Source organism: Dromaius novaehollandiae, chromosome 1 (genome assembly GCF_036370855.1).
Source record: "Dromaius novaehollandiae isolate bDroNov1 chromosome 1, bDroNov1.hap1, whole genome shotgun sequence".
In the NCBI taxonomy this organism is placed as follows: Eukaryota; Metazoa; Chordata; class Aves; order Casuariiformes; family Dromaiidae; genus Dromaius; species Dromaius novaehollandiae.
Window position 1 is genome coordinate 144,029,340 of NC_088098.1, and position 19,955 is coordinate 144,049,294.

Genomic DNA, 19,955 nt, shown 5'->3' on the forward strand with positions numbered 1-19,955 from the left:
AACCAAGGCTAGCACTCCATTGTGGCAATAGAAGAAGGTAATTAAAGAACTTGAAGTGACCAGTTTACCACTAATTAAAGTATGCCAGCTATTAAATTAATTTATAAAATTGCCATTGTATTTTCACTCATAAGAGTTCGTAATAATTATTTGTCACAGATCAATTTTAGCATTTCAATAGAGAAAGAATTTATTACAAATGCATATAATTATTTTGCGGTATTTAACCTTTCTAGCTAAACTCTGGCAATTTGGCTTACATAACTGAAACCTTGGGTTCAAGTGGCTCTCAAAGTCTCAAATAGCACTGAATACTTTCCCCAGTATTACCAAAAGCTAATGTTACATTTTAATGGATTGAGGACAGAGACTGCTGAAATAAATGTGATGTATGGTCACAAAATAGCTCATAGGTTACAGCTACATCTTTGCATGGTCTGATGATTTTTTAATGCTTTTTCAAAATTCATAATGAGTTTTCCCAATGCATTCTTTCTATGTAGATTGGATAATGTGATATGAACTCTGAATAAGAAATTTTTCAGTTCTGTGCTTTGTTTTAAACCTGATAGTCTTACCATTTGTTATCATCATGGACTAAGTATCTCTATCTGTCAGGGCATCCTTGTACACATTAGTATTCTATCTGCATCATCTTGCAAAAATGCAGAGCTGTGAACAGATAAATGAAAGACATAGCATTCATCACGCTAATGTGTCGTTGTTTGACTACTTTGATTTTTTGCACATGGTAGCTCCTTCTTTTGCTTCAAAGAAATACCGCTAAACTCTAACTGCAATAAGGGCCTAAGAGAGTCTCTCCATTTATAGGAAAAAATCACACCTTTTTCTATTCTTTTCCAATTGTGTGATGATGTTTTAACTATGTAAGTAGTGTTGCATGTTAATCTTTCCTGACTCACTTGGATACTTAGGTCAGGATTTTTCATGATTCATAACATTTCTAGGATTCTCTCTTACGAGGCTCTGTGGTCCATGTTTTCCTTTCCAAATGTTTGAAAGGAATGAGATCTGCTTAATAGGAGAAAGTGATAAGTTTTGGTCACTTCTTAGGCAATATTAAGGCTTTTGCTGCTGTTTCCAACAAGAAGATAAATGATGTTGAGAAGAGCACATTTTAAAAACATTTTTCTCATTTATTTGTATTCTATCGAAATTAAGTTGGTACGTCTATGTATGATGCAGTGTACCTGAGGTTTCACTAAACCAGATATGCTGTTTGACCTGTATTTTATTTTGGGGTTACAGTGGTAGAATCTTAAACTGTATTAAGACTATCATTCTAAATTCAACTTTTCTTCTTCCATCTTGCTCATGCTTTTTCAGATCACTTCAGCTTTCAAGATTTTTACCTATGATGTGTTATAGAATTAATATTGCTAATCATTTTTTACAAAGAGTATTTCTAAAAAATCTTGCATTGAGTCAAATTTTTTTTAACAGGTGACTTTATCAGAAGCTGACCACAGTATAACAGAAAAAGTATTCAGCTGATCTTTGAGAGAACACAGATATGTTCTTGAAATTGTATAAACAGCAGTCATAAGTTTTTCTCTTGTGTCAGACATCTGTTTTGTCCTCTCCATGCTAATAACCTGGGCTTGTTTCCCCTCCTGTAGTTAAAGCAAATATATATAGTTAAAAGTGACAGATTTCTGGATCTTTGACGTTTGTACCAGGAATTAATGAATGGCAAGGATTTTTCTTGAAATGTGTATTTCCAGCCACTAGGATTGCTCCAAATGTTTCATAAGTGCTAGAAACATACTCCTTCCCCTTCTTTCATTCTGCTTTCACTGAAAAGCTTCAAAAGATAGAATTCTGTTTGAAAGAGGGAGATATAATTTGCATCCTCCCTCTGCATCCATAAGCAGAAACAGATTTTAAAGAGTGGCTGAAAGAATATAAATATGAAACTGTACTGGAGGGAAATGGAGGAGAAGTGACACAGAGCAGAAAAGACGTTGCTCTGGACTTCTGCTTCAGGCTAAGCTGTCCTGCCATGTACTATGCAAAATGCACCATAATCCTAGTCCCAGGAAAAGAATGGGAAGCATAAACCAGTCATTCCTAAGAGTGGGCTCATTTCAGTCATAAAATGTGTTAGTCAGGAATCAAAGTGCCAAGGAGAATAAGAAACTGCTGTCATTGTGGGCAGAACTAATCTAATGAAGCTAGAAGAGCATGGAAAGACTCTTTGCTCTGGGAATGGAGTGCAAATATCTCTTTCTCAAAGTCAAGGGTAAAACATAACTTGTAACTTTTAGAATCTTCTGAATGGTCACCCACGTAGCTTGATTGCACACTCTCTGCCTTTTAGTGTTTGCTGCTTACTCCAACTGAAGTAAGAAATTTATTAGCTCGGTATTGTATCTACAATTCTCAGTGATAAAGTAGGTGGAAACATTGATAATTGGCAGAAATTTTTTTCAGATGTTGACATTCTTTGCTAATGTGCTCATGGAGTATGCAGTTTATTGAGAGGTTTTTGAAAGCAGTTTCACATTAAAATAGTATAAAATAATAGCTGTCACAGCTTATGTAGAGAAAGTGTTATTGCTTTTATGTTAAGGAAATTTATCTTAAAGAACAATGATCAAAAAGGGCTGATCAGAGCTAAAAAATGTAGTAATTTGGAACAATGCAATCAAGCATCTTAAAAGGTTTCTTTTTCTGTTAGAAATTTAAATCTCCTAAAAAGCATTGCCAAGCTGTAACAAGTCCTTTATTCCACAAAAAACAAAATGATGTGGAAAATGAATACTGCCCTCCAGCAAAATTACATTCCAGGTTACCTAAATGTCTCAAATTGTTCCTTATTGTCTCTGGCTCAGGCTTCCTTTTCTTCCTCGTTTACTTAGCTGAGGCCAAGGCAAAGAGATTTCTTAAGAGAAAAAGAGTACAGTTGTTTCCAAAATAGGCAAAGGAAGTACAGGTGATCATTTTACCTTTTTTTCATGATTTCAAGAAAAGGTGTCATTCTTCTTCACCTCTTTCTCTCTGGGATGGATGTATGTTTTAAAACAGAAGTGAAGGCTGAATACTGTGGGAATTCATCCAGAGAGACTGTTTGGATGTATATTATGGATGCGTGTGCCTATCAAAAGGCAGAAAATTACAGCTTTCTCACTATAAAGTCCTGAAACTTTTAAGATATGTTATTACACAGATACTGAACTAGCTGGGTAGAGTCAGGTGAAACTCTGCCTGGATAATATCAGGTAGGTCTACACTTAGGAAATACCAATAAATTTGCAGCTGATTAATTTAAATATTTATCTAAGAAGACACAGAAGGGAACAGAGAAAGTATCCAGTGGTTGTCATGAACAACTCTGCACACCCTTGGTTACCACACAGGATAACCACTGTTGTCTTAATTTCTCATCAGAGGAAAGGAAAATGCAGCCCTGGCCGTACAGGCTTTCTATAGCTCAAGATAACTCGCCCTGTGGAGAAGCAGCAGCATCCTTGTTTCTTGCTAGCTTCCCTCAGCTAGAAGCTCATCAAGCTGTGCTTTAGTTCATCAAGAAAGTATAGGTTCAACTCAATAATCAGTCATGGTAATGTCACTCTCATGTCCCACAGGAGATCAGAAAGATGGCTTATACTGGTGCTGATCTGTGCAACACTCCTGCAGGATCAGGCTTCAGGCGCTCTCTTTGCTAGAAACTGCATTCTATAAATAGGGGTATAGTTCAGCCATTTCTGCCTTTTCTTTCAACTTCACTGTCTGTAGGCTATATGCTTGTTTATTTAGATTTTTTCAGATTTTGGGACAACATCTGCCTTATATATAATTATCCCTCTTTACTTTAGGTCATGATTTTGATCCCTTCTGGCCTCACTGGAGAGAAAACATTACTTGCCAGCTCTTATGTCTAGCTAGTGCATTGTGCCACTGTGCTGTGCCTGCAGTGTTCCAAGAGCTGTGACCAGCAGCTGTGCAAGGGCTGTTTCTTGGGAAAGTAGAAGATGATGCTTCAACACAAATGTCCTGAAAAAAGATTCTTTCTTGAGGGCATGGAGATTGGGAGGAGAGGATGATGGAAGACAAAGGGGAGGTGAAGCAAATATGTATGAAGGGTGATTGGATAGCAATGAGTTCCTCCCTTGATGATTTTGGAGGCTGGACAAAGGAGAACATTTTAGTTTTCTGCACCAATTACAGCTCTGGAGATGAGGAATAGGCAGAAGAGGAGTACAGGGTGGCTGGAGTCCCTTAGGAGAGTATCCTGATTTTTATGAGAGACTAACATTTGGACTCAGAGCGTATTTTGAATCCAAATATCATTTGTATGTTAGAGCCCTCTCAAAGCCCAAGTGGCATCTGAACATTAGCCTGTTTACATTCCACTAGCTACCACCACTGTTACAGTGCAGATGGCAGTATGTCTGCCTTGGGGTATCACTTGTAATAGGGAGTGAAGGTCTGCAGTTGCCAGAAACTGAATTATCAACAGCCAAGGGTCTGAAAAAGTAGAAAAATTAAATAGAGATAAATCACAGAGTGCTGATGGCTGCCATCCAAGTAGTTTGAAAAAGCCAAACAACAAAGCAGCCAAGCTGCTAATCCAAATATATAATTTATCCTTAAATTATTTGGTGCTCTACCTGCCCATTAAAAATGTGTTGATCCAGAGCTTTATATACAGCTAACCAAATTTACTTCAGTTCCAGAAATAGTGGCTGAAGAAATCTGTGGCACTTTTATGAACTAATGAAAGGAAGCGCACAACTCCTGTGCTCGTGAGTGAAACCGGGACTGGATTGTTGTTCTGTTTTAATGCGGCCGCTGCTTCACTGTTGGTGCTGGGGAAAGTCTGCTGCACCAGCTTTTTCCCAGGCATAACTGACCTATTTCCCCAGGCGCGGGATGAGCTGCACTGCCCGTTCTTGGGTGAGGGAGGGGAAGCGCGAAGGTGCTCACCAGCAGTGAGCTGTGAGCTCACCAGCAGTGAGCTCACTACAGTGCCTTTTGCACTGTAGCCTGCACCAGAGCTGCTCGTGCAATGCACAGGGGGGAGTAAGAGGTCCTCTGCAATCCTCTGCGGATGCAAGTTGAGCTGAGTCCTAAACATAGACTTAAAGAGGTACTATGGTGGGTGAGAATCTGCTAAAAACAGTCAGTGTGGTTTTTATATGTTGTAGCAATGCTGCACCAAAATTTTGCATCAACACCTTTTGATCTTGCAGTTCTGCTAATAGGGAGCTCTGCAGCAATTCAAAATGTAGCATTCAGATCCAGGCCTGCTGTTAAACTTAGTGTGCTAGAACACCATATTTGATCGCATAAAAGTTATTATCTGATTTCTTTCACAGTATGTGGGGTTTTATCTTCCCCAAAAGTGCTAGTTTGGCGTTAAGCAGAAATCAAAAACCCTTGCTGAGTGTTTAGATCCAGTATACTGCCAGTTGCAGGTCTCTACTTCCATTCTTTACAGTTTCATTCTTCATAGTTTCAGGGATCACAGCTACCACCATATTAGAAATAATAATCTATGATGAGGAGAATTTCTAGCTTCTTCATTAAACTCAGATAGTACATCAAAAACTGTAGCAAGAATAATTTCATACATTATTAATTCCCTGCAGAGGATGTAAAATTTGAAAGAGGTCTTGTCTTTTATGTAAGGTAATGACTAGAAAAATCCAGTTTACCTGTATTTAAGTTATACTTGGGTATAAACAGAATCTATTCTTTCTCTCTGCCCTCCCTTAAAAACTTGTCCCTGGAGGGTGCGCACCAAGGAAAAACAGTGCTGTGGCTTTTGCTTCAAAAAAGACAGACTTTTTTTACCTACTGCTGGTTTCCTCCCTGCTAACTAGACAGCAGATGTACACAGAAATAGATGCATACATTTGTTACGCTTTCTACTGTAGCTATTCTCCTTTGCCTACCAATTCAGCAAGCGTAGCTGCCATCATTGTAGTATTGCTAACGCCTTTTTCCTTACCTTCCTCCCCTTCTACAGAGGAGAAACTGAGGAGGTGGAGAGGAGCCTTCTCCTGCTGTATTGCAGAGTTAGGATGTTCTCCACATTCACAGAGGAAAAGAGAGGCTCCCGGAGGGGCCAGGGCAGAACATCTGAGCTGGTTCATACATTATTTCTAGGAAAAGCATGTACCCATGCATGCAGTCATGTTTATGCCTCTCATGCAAGGTACTTTCTTTCTGTAGTGATCCTGAAAGTGTGCAGTTTCTTTGTCAAAATGCCAAATAGTCCAAACAAAAGTGAAATGATCAAAGCTAAAATGCACCAGAGCTCTACTGAATTAATATAGTTGGGTTCCAAGATAGCTGCTTAGCACTACCTGCAACGAAAGGAGGAAAAAGGGAGAATTTATTTCAGATACTGCTCAGTTTTATATTTTCAGGGGTGAATAGCTCCGGGGAAAGACAGAAAGACTCTGAAGCTTTGAGATTGGCAGTTTAAATTTTTCTGAAATCAGCAACAACCATAACTACAAACCTTGTGTGCCCTGAACTAGTGGTCTCAAGCTTCCTGTTAGTGGGGTCTTCTGTGATTAAGGCCAACATTTTCCAAAGCACCTAGGGGAATCAGTAGGCCAAATCCCCCTCACAGAAATAGCTTGAAATTAGATCCACAAAGGGGAATTCACAAAGCCTGGTGGCTACTGTGGTGAGACCTGGGGCTTGAGCGCTTTTGGGGTGAGGACACCTTACAAGCCAGATTTCTTATGTACTGTCAGCACTTCTCAGGGAAGGCAGCTAGTGACTGGGGCACCATGCTTTTAAAGCATGTCTTCTGGCTGTGTTTAAAGAGAAAAAGCTGGGCTACTCAACTGTATTCATGCATGCTGGAGATGGGAGGTGGTTTGGGATCTTTTGTGTCAGCCTTGCAGAGGCATTTAAATCAGAGATAGGGGAAGATGCGTAAAAGAGAGAAAGATGAGGTTTCAGGCACAGCCATCTCTTTGGCATCTCCTGCTGGTCTTTGAGGCCTTGCCTCAAAACATTAAGCATGGTGGCTTAATGTGGCTTAAAGTTCATGGTGGCTGTTATGTACTTAATTTCTATGCAGCTAAGACACAGTCTCACACACACACACACACACACACACACACACACACACACACACACACACACAGTATTTCTGTGTCCCAGGTTTGCAAATGCCCCTCTGAAGCCAGGTGCCTGTACGTGAGGCATTTAGCAGGCCATTTTTCTAAATGCTTTTAAAATTTTATCCCTGTATCACAGATCTCACCAACATATTTTTTTATGGGTTTAGCTGATGTGAGTATCACAATATAGTCCAAACACTGCATGGAAATACAAAGGCTAATCTGTACAGGTAGTACTTTCTCTCAAGCTGGAAAATAAAGGAAGGAATAAAGGGCAGTGGGAAAGAAATGTCATTCACAAGCCTGATTTCTGAACAGAAAAAATACTTAAGCTTCCATTTTTGTTCACCTGACACCTTCCCTGAGCTATACATTAAAAAAAAAAAAAAAAGCTTTTCTTTTTTTTTTCAGAACAAAAGATTTTTACATGGTTAAAAGTACCTATTTCTTTCCTAAATAGTCCTCAAATGAGAGTGTACCCTTTCCAGCCTGACATATCCTTCCCAGGGATACTTTTTTTAACAAAAGGAAGAATTTCTGCAAAATGTCTAATGAAAACTGGTAGCAGCATGAGTTGATACTGGACAGTACACAGGATACACATTCTTGAGAGTGAGAATTATTCAAATGTCTGACAGTCAATCTGTCTTCAAGCAGAAAGAAAATAACAGAAGCTCTGAATACTGAGATGCAGAAAAAGAATTCTCTGTGACTCCTTGCTCAGCTGATCTGTCTTTCACTGCATGAAATTCCATGTCAGTACTGGCAGGGAACTGTTATGAAAGATAATTGCTTTGAAGCCCTATCACTAAATATGGACAAGGCATTAGAGTGATCATGTTAAAAATAATGGAGAACCAGAGAGAGAGAGATGGGAAGAGAAGAAGAATAGAAAACTAAGTAATGAAACAAGATTCAAAACAAGGTTCAGAGGAAGAAAGGTCTAAAACTTTCCTAAAGATAAATTGATCCAAAAAGAAAGAAAAAGCTTTATTATATGCATACATTCCTGAAAATAATAAGAAATATCTATTTGCATAGAAATAAAATGAGAAAAGAAGTAGAGTCCAGGCTACATTGCAGCTTCTGAAGCAGCAGTCAAGAGATCCTCATTCTATTCTTGGCATTTGATTCATCTGCATGCTTTTTTCCTAGCACTTTTGCTAGGTGGTAAGATCTCTGCAGCAGATTAGTAGCTGCAAAAGCCATGTGATTTATAGAGCAGCTGCACAACTGCCAGTTCTCACCTGGGATGCACAGCTATACTGTTGTTATTTTAGAAATGATAATGTCTTCTTGCACAGTTTTTTTAAGTTTAGTCTCAGTTATGTGATATATGCATATAACCACACCAAACACAAATACCACAACTATCTTTACCTTCTTTGACTGTCAGGATCCATTCATCAATTACAGTGTGCAATGATATCTGAATTTTTATGTTGAGAAGTCACAGTTATTTCAGAGGCATTCTTAATACGAAAAGAATTTAAACACTCCCTTCAAGACTCCTTTTCTTTTTCCAGGATATATTTTCTATGTGTTACTAACCTTTGGCCTTTGGCAAGATCCTCCTGGAAGTTCTCACTCTCTCTCTCTTTTTTTTTTTTTTCCCCTAATCTCGAGCACTGTGAATAACACTGAGTCATCTGCAAGCATGCCCAGTTTTCTGGTTTTGCTTTCTTTCTCTGTTTGCTCATTATTAATTGAATCTGAAGGCTGGGGTTCAAATCACCTCATTTTTGAGGTTTACAATACACAGGTTTAAATCTGAGTCAGTGTCCCCGGGCTTCCTTTGCAGCCTGTGGAAAGAAAGAAGCAGTTGTAGGACATGATTCATCTCCTCTTAAAGGACATGATTCATCTCCTCTTAAACCAGATTTGTGAAACAGGTCAGATGAATCGTATCTTAGAAGCCCTCGACAGTCCTAAGCCTGCTTAAGCATGAAAGAGGGACAGCCTAGTGTCAGGTCTGGACAACAGGGAAAACCAAGCCTGTGTATCCTGATTCTCAGAAAAAAGGATGACAGCAATGCTGCCCAAGGTGATTTATACTCCATTACCATAAACAAAATAATTTCTCAGGTATGGGTTGGCATGAGCTGGCATGAACAGTTACAGCAGCATACCTATGTGGAAGGAGCGAATAAAATATTCTGAAGAAAAAGGCAGCCATCAAAAGATTGCTGGGCCTTTTTTGTCCTGGCTTCTTTCATATGCATTTTTGTGTCTTTCTGCAAAGCCCTGAAATTATACAAGTGGTTTAATTTTTAGGCTTTGCAACCCAAGATGCATCAGAAATGTGCAGATTTACAGCTGAGAAATTTGAAAGAAATGATAGCTCCAGTTTAAATCAGTTGAAGATTCGGCATCTTTTCTAGGAACACTCTCACTCCTAGCTTGCTGTGAAGTACATTTTCATTTTGTCATGTTGCAAAAGCCTTGCTGACTTTGATCTTACTTCATAATATACACTGTGAAGAATGGTTTCTTTCCATTAAAATTCTCTAAGTGGTCAACACAATTCCATATTTTCGTGGTTTTATAGGACTTTGTGTCACATTTTTGGGGGGGACCCCATGGATACTTCACATGTTTGATAGTAAAGAAAAAAATTTTCAAGGCTCACTTCTTTTATGTTTACAATAACTATTTCTTTTAAATTGTGTATTTGGAACTTCATGTAGCCATGAGGAATAAAAAATATCACTGGAAAAACATCATTTTTTCTCTTCCCTATTCCCTTTTGGCAAATAACTCTGTATTACTTCTAAAAAGTTCTTCACTTAAGTTTCATTCCTGATGGAGTGTGTCAATATAGGGACACAATAAAGTGTGTGTCACGTAGGTGCCATGTATTTTCAGGTTTAAAATGAGATATAAGTCATGGTGTAGGGCTAATGCACTGTAAGAAATTAATGTCATCCAGGAAGGAAAAGCAGCCTATCTGCAATTCACTAAATACAGTGATGGAAAGTGTTCGTCTCAATACAAAAATCTGTTCACCAAAGAACAAGAGGAAAATAAATCTGAAAGTATATCTATTAGCAATGAGGACATTCTAAGCCATCTTCGGTCTATAAATAATGAATCTTCAGATGCTCTTTGTGAGCTTTTTGTCTCCATGATGCAGACAGCATTTATCTGAATCTGTTCTCTTGCATGGAGTCTCTGGTCCTCACGGGGGGAAGCAAACATGCTTAGGTATGAATGGGAGCAATGTTGCCTTCCTCAGTCTTTGAAAAGAGATTTGAGGAGAGTCTCCACTGCAATGCATTTTTGTACCAAATAGCAGCTCCAGAGTGAAACTGATGTGGCTATGTTGTCTTCTCTCTGCTTCTCTAGAGGTTCTGAATGGGGCTATGACGTTGCCAAAATTGTATTTGCTTTCAACCTACACAAAGCACACCAACGGATACTAGAAAGGATGGCAGAAAAGGTCCCCACAGCAGTTGCTCAGTGGGGTAGAACCAAAGCAAGCCTTCCCATAGCAGCAAGTAAGGATGTCAGAGGACTGCAATCAGAAACCCAGATGATGAACACCTAAACCCATAAGGAGAGAGAGGGAGATGGCATCTAATTTCCAGCAAGCATATGAGAAAACTGTGCATATATATAGCATATTTGCTATTCTGAAAAAAAGTGAAGCCTCCTCAGCCAATAATCTGGAGGAAATTTTACCCCCTGCAAGCTGAGATAACCTCTCTAAGAGTTAGCTATGGACTCTTGCCCTGCTGCCACCATCTACTTAACTTACTCTTCTGACAAGTTGATGGCAGCTTATTTCTTTATTTTTTCAAGCCCCGTCCTTGCTGAACAGAAAATATCAAATATTATACAGCAAAGCACTATTTACATATTTGGAAAATCCTGTGTGTGCTATGTGTAGAATGTGGGAATTCTGCTAAAATGATAGCATATTTAAATAACATCCTACCTTGTGGTACAAATAGATTAGCAAAGTCACATTCAAGCACTTCAGGTGCTTTAAATGAACTGCATCCTTTTTGTAGTAGTGGTATGACACAGTGCTCTGGGAAGGTGCACTGTGACCTGTGAATCCCTCCATGGGACAATATTTTAATGATCTAATATTCTGGCAGTAAGGGGAGCAGCTGGTAATGGTGGAAGTGAAAACACTGGTCTTACTCTGGAATTTTGCTGATTTTCATTGATCAATACCGAAGAACTCCTGCAGAATTTGAGTTTAAAAAGTTAAAGGGTCAGCAAACAGATCACACACTTCTCTTATGGAAGGTGGCTAAGCCATATTGCTCCATTTTTGAGATAGAATTTCTTTTTTATGTTACTCTGCCACCTCTGAAAGAAAGTCTCTCTCGAAAAGCTAAACTACAGGTTCCCCCCCCCCCCCATTTCTCTTAGTACAATAGGTTAAAGTAACGTGGTTAAGAAATGGCACCATGAAATGTTTTTTTCAACTGCTCTTTGAGCAGACATTGTTCAAACTATCTGAAGGAAAAAAAGCATGAACTTCTAATATTTGCCCAATGTGAATTTTTATTTATGTATTAAACACCAATACAGAGCTCTTTTTTTCACTAAATAGGCTGGAGAATGACAAGGCTAACATTAGGCACCAGAAGCTAATCTCTTTAGACTGCCTTTAAAGTTAGTGGCACTAGAATGGATGACTCAGAGAAGAAGCTGAATTTAGGTGTTCTCATTTGCCTTCTGGAAGACTGTAGAGAAAATTGTTTAACTCAAGTTGTGAGTGTATCATTTAATTACCTTACCCAGACTGTATGTTCTTTAAATATGCTCGCAATTTTGATCCATGACACTGTACTTATACACTTTGCCATATGGACGTCTCCTTTTCTTTTAATAGCATATCACAGGCATCTGCTTAAACAGTAAATTTGTGCTACAGTTATCCATGGTTTACTATTTCTATTAACAGTCTGTAAAAGACCAGTGTTCTGAAAAAATACCACAAAATTATTCAGACTAATAGAGGACAGAGGAGAAGACTGGAAAGCGTCTTGTAAGGTGCCCAAAAAAAGGAACAGCCAACATTTTTGTCCCCCAGACAGGCACATATTTAAAATAGTTCACAGGATTAGAGGCCAAAGTTCTGAAGATTGTCACCATGACCACAGCTGGAATCAAGGTGCCATAGGTGTCATTGCATGCACTTGGATTTTCTATTTTCTTGTAATATTTAATTCCTGTGAATCTTGGCTGCTTACTCAGAATGGGAGTGATTCTAAAGTGTTTGCAGTGCAGAAGCCAGAGAGGTCATAAAGTGCACAAGTTTGAGGGCAGGAGCATAGGAGATGCTGTGTTTACTGCATTTATGATGAGTATCTCTCATTGTGCTCAGTGTGCAATTTGATGGTACATGCCTTATTTGCCTTTTTCTTTCCTAGCAACCCTTTTAAAGTAAGCATTTTGTAGTCTTCATCATCATGCACATCTATGAGCAGAACTTACACTGTGGCCTTTCTATTAGTCCTTGTCTATGTAGAAAAATTCTTTTGACAGGAGTCATGCCCTGTCAGCAGAGGCTTGTGTGCTTCCACTGATACCCACTTTGTACACTGATAAATCCCAGGTTTGTGTTAGCTGAGTAGAACCACCATTGCTTTTTCCACTTACAGCATTATCATATAACGCCTGGTTTCTGGCCACTTCTGGCACTTTTCTTGAGCTCAGCTGGCCAGAATTTCCAACTGGCCAGAAGTTCATTCCCCTCTCTTGGCAGCCCTGTTTTGATTTAGAATAGCCTTTCTTTGGCTGGAAGGCATGTATAAGCAGATGGCCACAGCTTGTTCAGAAAGATGAGTTGGTTCTGGGACACCTTATACTTCTGGGAGAGGAGGACCACAGTACTTTAGGCAAGCAGAAGGGAGACACTAGGCTTGTCTCTGAAGACTGGATCAGCCAAAGCCACCGTTTACCAGTGCCAGCAAAGAGTGCAGTGAGAAAAGGGAAGGAAGCTCCAGTCAGTGCTGCTTTATGTCTTCTCCTCCTCCCAGTTCATGCTTTTCCTCTCCCAACAAAGTCTTGCCAGTTCTATTTCAACCTACCAGCTTGCTGAGAAAGCTTCTCTAGCTTTGCTATGCAGCATCTCTCAAATGGGTATATTTGCCTCATTAAGAGCAGTTTCTGCTAAACAACATCTCCTTTGCAGCCTACAGGTGCTCAAAAGTATAGTCAGTTCTTTCATGAACAGGACAAAATCTTTCCTTGTTGCTGTGCAGATGCCAAAGTATAACTTTTTGAGGCAGAAGAGCAGATGAGAGGCTGAATTCCTCGATGCTCCCTGTGGCAGCCAGAGAACAGTGTTCTTCTGTGGAGCTCTGGAACATGTTTCTGAGCTTGAATATGTAACTACTTAGCACCATTTTTGATGATCTTTTCTAGGAAGCATTCCCTGGACCTTGCTGGAGAAGTAACTTTCTGCTGATATCCTCAGCATAGATGAGTGGCAGAGCAAAAAAAGAAAAACAGTCCCTTTTATTACTCTATTACTCCTTCCGTAATGAACTACGAATTCTCAGCTCCTTGGTGCAGCGGGCAGAATTGCAGCTTTCTCCAGAACGTATACTGTGCTTCTCTTTTTAGTATTAGCAAACAAAGATAATGAAAGCATGACTGAAAACTACTTTGATACTAGTAATAAAGGAAAGTTGATTCTGACTTCTGATTTCTGCTGAAGTGGAGCTGTCTGTAATACTTTCAAGGTGATGGTTAGAATTGAGTGCAGAAATAGTAGTAATGGCTAGGTGGCCTCCATCTTAATCTTCATCTGATCTGAATCAAAATTACATAGCCTTTGTGGGAGCCCCAACATTGCATTTTTCCAGTGTTCAGCTGATCAATGAATATCTCAGGAGTTTATGATTACTGATCATTCACTGCAATATATGTCCATTCTTTTTGTTTCCATCTTTTCCTTCTGTAGTAGACCAAAATGCCTGTTTCATGCTTTTATGTCTCTGTAGTACAGACAGAAGAAACGTGCAACCAGACAACTGTGCTGGCATGGAAAGTAAATGAAGCAAACTCTAGCTGTCCAAAAAAGGTGTACTAATAATGTGAAGAAGCAGTCAGATGGAAATGCAGCATGGGAAGTTGACCCCAAGGGGGGAGCTTGGAGGAGTCTGAGAACTCAGGGACTATCAGACTCTCATAGCACTGGGGCTTCTGGCTCCCAAGGGTTTGTGGTATCAGAAAGCTCTCCAAGAACAGCAGTTACTCACCCATCATATCCTCTGACTTCAGTAAACATGAGGTGAGGGTGCCCAGTGTTGGAATAGGCACTGAAGTGTGCAGGGGCTCAGTAGTGTCATCTGCTGTGAGCAGATAGGTACATGAATAATTTGAAGTCTAGTGGCAAACTGAAGAAATAGTATGTCTAAATGTTAACTTTGGTATGTGTTTCAGTTTGCATGCTGTTACTGTACATCTTTATTCTTTTTGCTCACATCTACTCTACATAGAAAACTTCTTGCCACCATTGTTCCTGAAAAGTTGTTCAAGACACATTGCTAGTTACAGTTCAAGTCTGATCCTATGTTCACATGATTAAATGCTGGGCTTTATTAAAAGATTTTAAGAAAAAATTGCTTGGCTAGTAAATTTGTCCAAGCTTTAGAATATTCTGAAAACTGACCATTGTCTTTACCTTCTTATTCTTCAGTATGCTACTAAAAAAAAAAAAAAACAAAAAAACTGCGGGACAAGGAAGAAATTTGGTGTCTGTTCACAGCTCTGCAGTTCATTCACCGCATGACTTGGAGCCATTTTTCTGACAATCTCACTGGAATGAAATGGCATCTGAGTCTGCAAGCAGTTCATTTTGGTGAAACTGCCTACCTGGCGAAGAAGCATGATGCACGAATAAGCATGAATAATGACTTTGGCCATTAATGTTTCTGTCCCATAAGCAAAAAGAAAAATTTTGGTTTGAGATTGTTTGTTTGTTTTTCCTTTTTAAAGCATGTTCTGATCTTTTGATGGAGAGTGCTTTACAAATACTGAATATGATGACACACTTCCCAAATAAGCAAGTAAATAAGCTTAATAATGATAATATTGCTGTAGTATGCCATTTGTCTAGGCAGAATACAGTCGTGACTAAAGACAGTGTTTGCTCTGCAAAACTACAGAATTAAGGGATGTGAGACAGTATTGGTCAGCATGAAAAGCACTTGTCTTGCCACACTAGTTGCCTAACCACAGTCTAAATTGCTGTGGGCAGTGCAGAAAAGGACAATTTTGAGGTAAGATGAGAGGACAGATTAAAATTTAGCTTAGCAAATGTCTGCAGGGAACTGCTTTCCTTGCACACAGTGGCATTAGCAAAATCCAGGAGAGTGAATAATGGTGCCACAATCCTCACAGGTGTTGAAGAAGTGGCTGGATCCTGCACGGGGCCACAAAATGCTGGTGGTGACGGAATTCCCCTGTCTTCTGTACCTAGATGATTATTTTTTTATTAAGAGGGATTTCTCCATTGGTGGTGTGAGTTGCTGCCTGTTAAGAAGCTGATGTTTCTTTCCTAATCTCTCCCTTGGCAGATCTGCCTGGAGAAATAGAGCAACAGCAGATTCAGCATAAGGATTCACGTAGATCTCTATTCCATTTGTTGTTGCATTAGTTACTCATAAGTTAGTATAACACAATTTTGTGTATCTGAGCAATTACAGTGTCATTCATGTGGTTTTATATGGCTGCCGGGCCACAAGAGGAATGACCTAAATACCTTTGTTCTTTATCAGGAGTTAATAACTTTTGCAATTCTGTACCTCTTCCAGATGAAGCACATCAGTTAAATCAAACAAAATTTCAGATCTCCTAGGGGTCTGCAGGGAACTCAAGAAATTGTCCAATCTTATCCATCTGTAAATGTTGTTCAAATGGTATGAGTTTACAGCCATTTAGAAAAAAATGCATTGTAATTAAACTTTTTTTAAAAATTGGAACCTATTTTTTAATTGAAAATGCTACTAGATAATTTATATAAATTCACTAAGACAATTTCAATGGACTAATATTGTCTGGGATCAAAATATATCAGTTATTAAAGCTCTGTACTGCATACAACTGAAGGAAATGTTCTCCTAGAAAGAACTGTAATAAGAGCTGTGATTGTCTTTTGTTACTTAGCTTGCTACTGTTCCATGCAGGCCCTGCTAAAGTCCTATTGTAAAGACATACTATAAAGAGGCATTATAGGTGTGGCTTGCAGCCTCAGTTGTGATGAGGTAAAATAGTTTGGTGGGCATACTGATGGAGAGGGGAAATCAGTAACAGAAAAGGTCTCTTATTGTAGCCCATTTACTAAATAGTTTAATGCTTTCACCAGGCAACTGGTGAAGCAACACCCTGAGAGTCAGGGAGTGAAAGCTGAACAACTGGAGATGGGAGGAGAATTTTCAAATATGATGGGTTTAAAATTCTTGGGGCATATAGGTAATTTTGGGATTTTTTTTTAATTAAGTTTGTTGAGTTCTAGTAAGTGTCTATGACTAACTAATGCTTTGGATGATGGATGTTACTGTTAGAGACCCATTTTCTTAGGAAAAAACATATCAGTGTTAAATATTCTTTGAAACATTCAGCAGATAATCTTGAAGACACACAGGGAGGTATATTTGGCATCAGAGCCACAGAGAAATATTTTTGTGCCCAACATGGCTTCTCCTCTACCCGTTTCACTTCCAGCTGCCGTGTCCTGTTCATCTCAAAGCTGGAAAGCTGCAGCCCTTTTTCCTAAGTGGTGGCAACAGAAACAACAGCGGGACTTGGACATATTTGCCCCATTTGATACCCCTTTTCACCTCCTGGTGGTAGCATTCCTCATATTTATGGTGTGAAAAATGAGTAGCTTGAAGATAAAAAGAAAGGAAGAAAGAGAAGAAAGAAGGAACCCTGTGAGGCTAGCCTCACCCATAATTTTCAAAAGCACTGTATATTTTAAAATCATTACTTTCTCAGTGACATTATCATAGGGGTCCTTATTGATGTATATAACTGTATTTTTGTATCACTGTAAATGACTTAACTCAGTTTTGTTTTTCTTCATCTCCTCTTCTCTCCCAGTGGAGTTTTTATACTGTGATTTGGCTTCCATGAAGTCCATACGGCAATTTGTGCAGAAGTTTAGAGCAAAGAATTGTCCACTCCATGTCCTGGTGAATAATGGTGAGTTCTGTTTTTTCTTCATATATCTGTAGGGGAAGATGTTGAAAAACTTCTCCTAAAACTCTTCCCTATTACTTCACATTTCAGAGAAATTATCTGAACCATCCAACAGGATACGATGTTAACATTAACAGGGAAGTCATTTTAAGAGTTAAATTGCATTTCATGAGGGATTGTCAGCTGAGTGGACTGAACACTTCAGTGCTACCCCTTCTTGTGTTGTTACACAAGTCTTGTTCCTTTGTTATGTTTTTCAGCTCTCCAGCACTAAAAATCATGCGATTAAACATGAATTACAGCATCCTTTTAAAAAAGAAGAAACGCTGTAGAAAAAGCTGCCCTTTCATCTCTCTTTACTTTCTCTTCCCTTATATTCTCCCTGTACAAACACAGATGTTTGCCATGGCCGTATGGTGGGCTGGATTGGGGGGTTTAATCCAAGTGGAATGTAATCTAGCAAATTACCCAGCTGGCTCAAGGCAGTGACAGCTTAGACCATGGCATCACTGAAAAGTTGTCCATAAAGCTGTCCCTTCAGTGGTTGGAGAAAAAATTAAAAAGATGACATTTCTTTTGCATTCATACAATTGTCAAATGAAGTTTGTTATTCTTAGGGATTTAAACTTTTGTTATTCACATACTTGCCATGTAATTATGTTTTATAGCCATGATATTTTTGGAAACGGGCCTATACGGTAATTTTCCTCCAAAAAGCCCCTCATGCTCTGTGTGCACTTTCCTAAAGGGGAATTTTCACTTGTTTATTTAACTAGGAGAAAAACCCGCCAGCAGCAATTTAGGCTTCTTTTTGAAGCTTTCTGCTGTCATATGCTGATGTTCTCATTTTCCCAATTATTTGCATGTATTTTTATTAAGGCATCCCAAAGAACTCTTTCTTTTATGCACCCTTCTATCCCACTGAAAGTGAACGTGCTGCAGATAAATGATTTTTCTACACTTGTTGATGCCTTGAAGAGCTCTCAGTAACACAAGCAAATATTGCAATAATAATTCAAGTGTTTTATTTCCTGACTGATATGAAACATTCATGAAATGTTCAATTAAATGTTCATTTTTATTTGATTAGTCTAAGTGGCCCACCATTATTATTTTAATTGTGCAATAATTAAAGATAGTGGATATTTTATCCTGGTTGAAAAATATTTCTAGTTTAACATGTCTGCTTTTAAAGATACAAAGTGTAATGGTTCAGCCGTTGCACAGATGGGAACAAAACTGCATTTTGAGCAAATGACATTTTGCAGCATGCACGGTTTTGGGAGCTTGGTGCAGGGTCTTGTTGCCCACCGTAGGCAGCCCAGTCCTCTGCCGGTTGCCTGTGTGAGCCAAGCTGGGGCCAGGCACTGGGGACTCAGGGGGCCACTTGGGGCAGGCAGCAGTGGGGCTGCCTCCCTGGGAGCTCCCCCGAGACAACGGTGCAGTGGGGAAGCCCTCTCGAGTGAAGGACGAGCTTCTGCCGTAGCCACTGCCTAAGCAGGAAGGATAGAAATCTCGCGTGGTGATAGTGTGTGCACTCACTTGCCAAAATATAAAGCTGAGCGTAAGAACTTTAAAAAAAAAACCCAAACAGGCTTGAGCTCATCAACACGGTCTTGTGGGAAGGGTGTTCACACATGGCAGTTCTTGGCTTGCTATCTTGGTTTCTTTTTTCTCATTAGAAGAAGCAGCACAGCACTGGTTAAAGACCCAGTTCAAAATGTTGCTTTAGGAAAGAGATAGCAAAGACCAGGCTTTTAAAGCTGTTATTTATTTTCTGATTGGTTGCATGTGGGAAGCAGAGACCTGACTACTACGGCTAAGTACGTCTTTATCAAGAAATAAAGTTACATGAGAAAAAATTCCATTAGGTTCTTGATATGATATAAGACCAAAGAGTCTAGGCCTAAAGCCTCGTTTGAGAAAGAAGCTTGAATCTAATATTTGCCTGTATGAGTCTATATTTTTATGACCCACATGAAAGACATTTGATTTCACTCATGCTTGGTTACCAGATACTTACAATTGGCAAGATAAATCAGTTGTTTAAGAAAATCAGAAACTACAATGAAATGAATGATTCAACTGTGCTTTTTACTGAAGCTGTAACAGAATCACAGAAATAATCATGTTCAAAGTTGCTGTAAAGATCCCCTTGTAATTAGCTTAGTCTCTGACCTTTATCTGACAAGTCACCAGCCTCCACATCTAAAAGCTCCTTCCCTTTGTCCTTTTTTTATTTTTTTTATTTTATTTTTTTTGCTTTTGTAAATCATCTGTACTATTTAGTTTTGTTGTTGGTTCTTTAGTAAAAGCCCAGGTGCTTTCTCGGTACAAGAAAAGAAATAAACTTATCTGATGAAGGAGTAATGGCCTGATCCAAAAACCTTTGAACAGCTAATGGAAAGTCTCCACTAGGTTTTGGAAATGGGGCTTTGTGTGGGCCCCATGACTTCTGAATCAGACCATCAGGAATCTAATAAGAATTTTCCTCTCCATCTTCATAGGATCAGGCACTTTATTATCAAGGACTGTACCTTCTTCCTACATTTAATGTAAAAATGTTATGCCAAGAACTATTGCATTTCATTTCTTTTCACAAGATATTAATATTATTTAATTGCTTAAAATTAAAATCTTTTAAATTGATCAATATAATCATGTCTATACATAGTG

The 19,955-nt window shown here is 39.0% G+C and overlaps 1 protein-coding gene across 1 annotated transcript in view; it reads left to right on the forward strand.

Annotated features, from left to right (window-relative positions):
- Positions 1-19,955, forward strand: part of ZBED1 (zinc finger BED-type containing 1) — a 174,048-nt gene that overhangs the window by 92,969 nt on the left and 61,124 nt on the right. The window contains exon 4 of the mRNA XM_064501181.1: positions 17,181-17,282. Coding sequence (XP_064357251.1) covers positions 17,181-17,282 — 102 coding nt within the window. The remainder of the gene's footprint in view (positions 1-17,180; positions 17,283-19,955) is intronic.